This window comes from Montipora foliosa, chromosome 1, assembly GCF_036669935.1.
Source record: "Montipora foliosa isolate CH-2021 chromosome 1, ASM3666993v2, whole genome shotgun sequence".
Taxonomy (NCBI): domain Eukaryota; kingdom Metazoa; phylum Cnidaria; class Anthozoa; order Scleractinia; family Acroporidae; genus Montipora; species Montipora foliosa.
In genome coordinates, this window is record NC_090869.1 from 25,399,435 (window position 1) to 25,403,170 (window position 3,736).

General features: G+C 39.0%; 1 protein-coding gene across 1 annotated transcript; it reads right to left on the reverse strand.

Annotated features, from left to right (window-relative positions):
• Nucleotides 1–2,466: 2,466 nt before the first annotated feature.
• Nucleotides 2,467–3,384, reverse strand: LOC138011829 (adenosine receptor A3-like). The gene has a single exon (XM_068859053.1). It carries the CDS (start codon nucleotides 3,382–3,384, stop codon nucleotides 2,467–2,469), a length of 918 nt encoding a protein of 305 aa, XP_068715154.1.
• Nucleotides 3,385–3,736: the final 352 nt, after the last annotated feature.

The window sequence follows — 3,736 nt, forward strand, 5'->3', positions numbered from 1 at the left end:
ATTTTCATTTCCAAACACATGGTTTACATGTCTTGGTGAAGTTTGAATTAGGCAAAAAAAAAACCTTTGCTATATGGCCATTGTGGGAGTATTAAACATAAGAAACAACACGTCGATCATTGGTGTACCCAACTAATCGACTGTGAATTGAGCTCTATTATCGTGCAAACGTTTTTCTTTGTTTCGGTGGAAAAACAAGGTTACTGATCACGAGAGTGAAAACACACTATTACTAGTTCGGATGCCCTACCAGTTTACTGCGCTGTAAGAGACTCACGGGACCTCGGATGAAGTCATCTTACTTTGCCCTGGCATGCAACTAGAAAGAGCACACTGAGTTCTGGGAAGGAAAATATGGCGTCTAAAGTTGCGGAAAGGAAAGCAGGAAAGAAACCTAGAAAAAACACGTGGAAGGAGAATGATGAAGTCTTTTTGCTACTCGTTAAATTGTCTTCAAATTTTCGTTTTCTCCTGGTTGACATAAGAAGTACGCCATGGCTGATATAATGAGTACTGTGGAAGTGTAACCGCACCTGAGAAAAATACCCGTGTTCTATCCGTCTAATATGAATTCGGGACGGAAGAAATTCAAACAGTTTATCTGTCTGGAATTCATACCAAGACGGAAAATGTAGCAGACGGATAATCCGTCTCTAGTGTGAAAACGGCCATTAATTATGACATTTACGGTGTTAAAAATTCACCACCTCCTTCTTCTTCACACACAATAGGTATGTTCTCATTTGTTTCCGCACCTCAAGAATGGCTATGAAGGCAGTATATGCAAGTGAAAGACTGACTTAAAAAAAAAAAAACAACAAAAGCAAAAAAACAACATAAGGCTCATGATTTCTCTAAAGGATCGTTTCAAGCGCCTCGATCGTTTGACGATGGGAGACGATCTAAGCGATAAAGCGGTTTTTGATAATTTAAGTGCTCTCACCACAGTGCCACCCATGCTCATCGTAAGCCTGGGGCAGGGAATGTTTTGTTTTTCCTTCACTATATTAACATGATGTTAGATTTTGCAATCTTCATATTTTACCATAATGCTACATGGACGAGATTGACAACAACAGAGATACGTCAAACTGTCTCCTGTATAATCATAAATATTTCATTAGTTAAATACGCCAAATTGAATATAAACAGCTTGAACCACGTAGGGGACAGCCAAAGTGAAAAATAATATTTTTACAGTAGTTGAATATCATGCCTACAATACGCAAATATCAGATGTATTGGTTCATCTGATAATACTACTGTAGCTTTAAGTGAAACAAAAAGCCAAATTGATTGGAAAAAATGGTTTTAATCTTATTCCTTTAATTACCGTTACCAGCATGTCTACGTGACGAATCGTTTGACAGCCTTCATTTACATTTGCTTAAGTTTTTAGAGCCTAAATGCCTGGATTGTCAACATCAATGTGAAAGACTAACAGCTGCGGTACAATGCTTTCGTGGCCAGATCGATGGGAAAGACTCTCGCTCGTTTTCGGTATTTTAAAGACCCAAGCGCGTGGCATTGTGTACGGCCCAGGGATCCGTTCCTCGAAAGTCCCAATAACGTTTCAATAACGAAAGGAAGGGAACTTTATTTAAGTGTCTAGTCGTTCTAGCGCTGGAGAACTAATTGGGGACATTGTAGACTGAAATTAACAATTAACGCCAATCAAGTCAAATGTTGGTTTTTGAGGAGAGGGGAAAACCGGAGTACCCGGAGAAAACTTCTCAGTGCAGAGTAGAGAACCAACAAACTCAACCCACATATGACGCCGAGTCTGGGAATCGAACCCTGGCCACATTGGTGGGAGGCGAGTGCTCTCACCACTGCGCTATCCCTGCACCCCCAAAAAGCCCGAAAAAGCCACTTCACAAACTGGTCTTTTATCATGTAAAGCAAAATGATAGTGAAGTTTGTTGACTTAAAATGATGAATCTTTATTTAAACGCGATCAATTCATCAGCCCATAAAAATTTATATCACATACGCTAAAATATTTAAAATTCAAACTGTATACTATAACACTAAAAGCTGTTTTCCGTTAATACCGTGCGTTAGACTTAAACTTAAAGAATGTCATTGATGTTACGTTTAAATACCCAGAGAGACTCTGTGTTCCTTATATCGCATAGTAGACTGTTCCATAATGTGGCACCATTGTAGCTAAAGCTAAAATCTCTCCGTTCTTAAGATATAGAAGGAATTGTGACACCCGAAAAAAGCCCGAAAAGTTTCGGAAGAGAAAGCTAGTTCGCTTTTGCTAGTAACCGTTACGGAAAAACAAGAGTCAAACGGCAGAAAAGAAATAAAATAAAACGAACTAAAATTAAATTTCAGGCAGAGGCAAATGTTTTTCCGTCTTCAATTTACTTAGTGTCTTTTCATTGTTTTCGTGAAATAGAGAAATTTTAACAACGTCTAATTTAAAAACCGTCCATAACACGAGTTCTTATTTGAATGCTAAGGAGCTCCCTCTTCGGTGTCTGTTGTAGCTTTCAAAAATGTCTTTCGCAGAATTTCCACAACAGCATGTCGAATGTGCCTCAACTTCCAACAATAAATTAACGGATTTAAACATGAACTCAGAAACCAGAATGTTAGCGAAAAAACATACAAGATCAATAAAACAGTGTTTTTATGATATTTTATAAGAGCAGCACAAATGCAAGCGCGTGGCAAATATAAAACCAAACACGCAAGATAAATGTAGAAAGTGCCTTTCACTGACAGTTTTTGTCGCTCCATGTTGGCCAATGTTTCTTGTTGATCTTGTGCGATGTCTAGTTGACCATTAATTGCATTTCTATGGCGAAGCACGATTGAATGTATCTTGTAGTGAAGAATTGCCGTAGTTACGACACACGGAAGAATAAAAGCTGTATTAAAGTGCAACTGAGGTCTGATTGCAATGCTGATCCACAAATTAGATACCGAAAGAACTGTACTAACAACCCAAATTATGATGACCCCGGCAAGAACTCGCTTATGAGTCACTATCTCTCCGTATCTGAGGTGAACATGAACGGCCAAGAATCCGTCAACACTTAAAGCCAACACACCTAACATTGAAGCGTACAAACTAAGATCTGCAATAAAAGAAGAAATCTTGAGTGCGTAAGAAGCTACTGCATTTCCACTTAGTCTTGCTTCTAACACAATGGCAAGCAACATGGCGAAAGCGGGTGTAGCCGCCAAACCAACACTGAGATCAGAGATGGAGAGACTTAACAGCAATGTCCGCTGAGGTTTTGTTAACGCATAAGTTCTCCTTATCGCGTGAATTGTAACACTGTTCAAGACGATCGCAGCCAAAGCAAAAAAAATATTTAAGATGAAGTTTGCAATGAATATCGCCTGTAGATTCGTATGGTCTTCCATTGCGCGCAAGTGTGTTTGGCTATTTTAGCTCTTCATTTTGTACTTTAAAATAAGGCCAACAGGTGTTGGTCATTGAGAGCATAACACTTTTGCTGAGAATTCTTCGTCAGCCTCGTCCGTCTCAGATTTTTCTGTGCTGCATGAATTTCTTCTAAATGTCTTACAGAGTATTTTGTTGCACCTGTATAGATTTTTAAAAAATAAACAAAAATGCTTTGTTTGCTTTCAATGTAGTTACGTGTGACAGCTTTTTTCAATACTTGTCACTTCCTTGGAAAGGAAAAGACTGTTCTGGGCTGCCTTCACTGACACTTGGTCGGCCTGGTTTCCGGAACAAACCTTTTCACGTTCC

Coding starts and splice junctions, on each gene's coding strand:
- LOC138011829 (XM_068859053.1), bottom strand. CDS start 3,384: ATGGAAGACCATACGAATCTACAGGCGATATTCATTGCAAACTTCATC.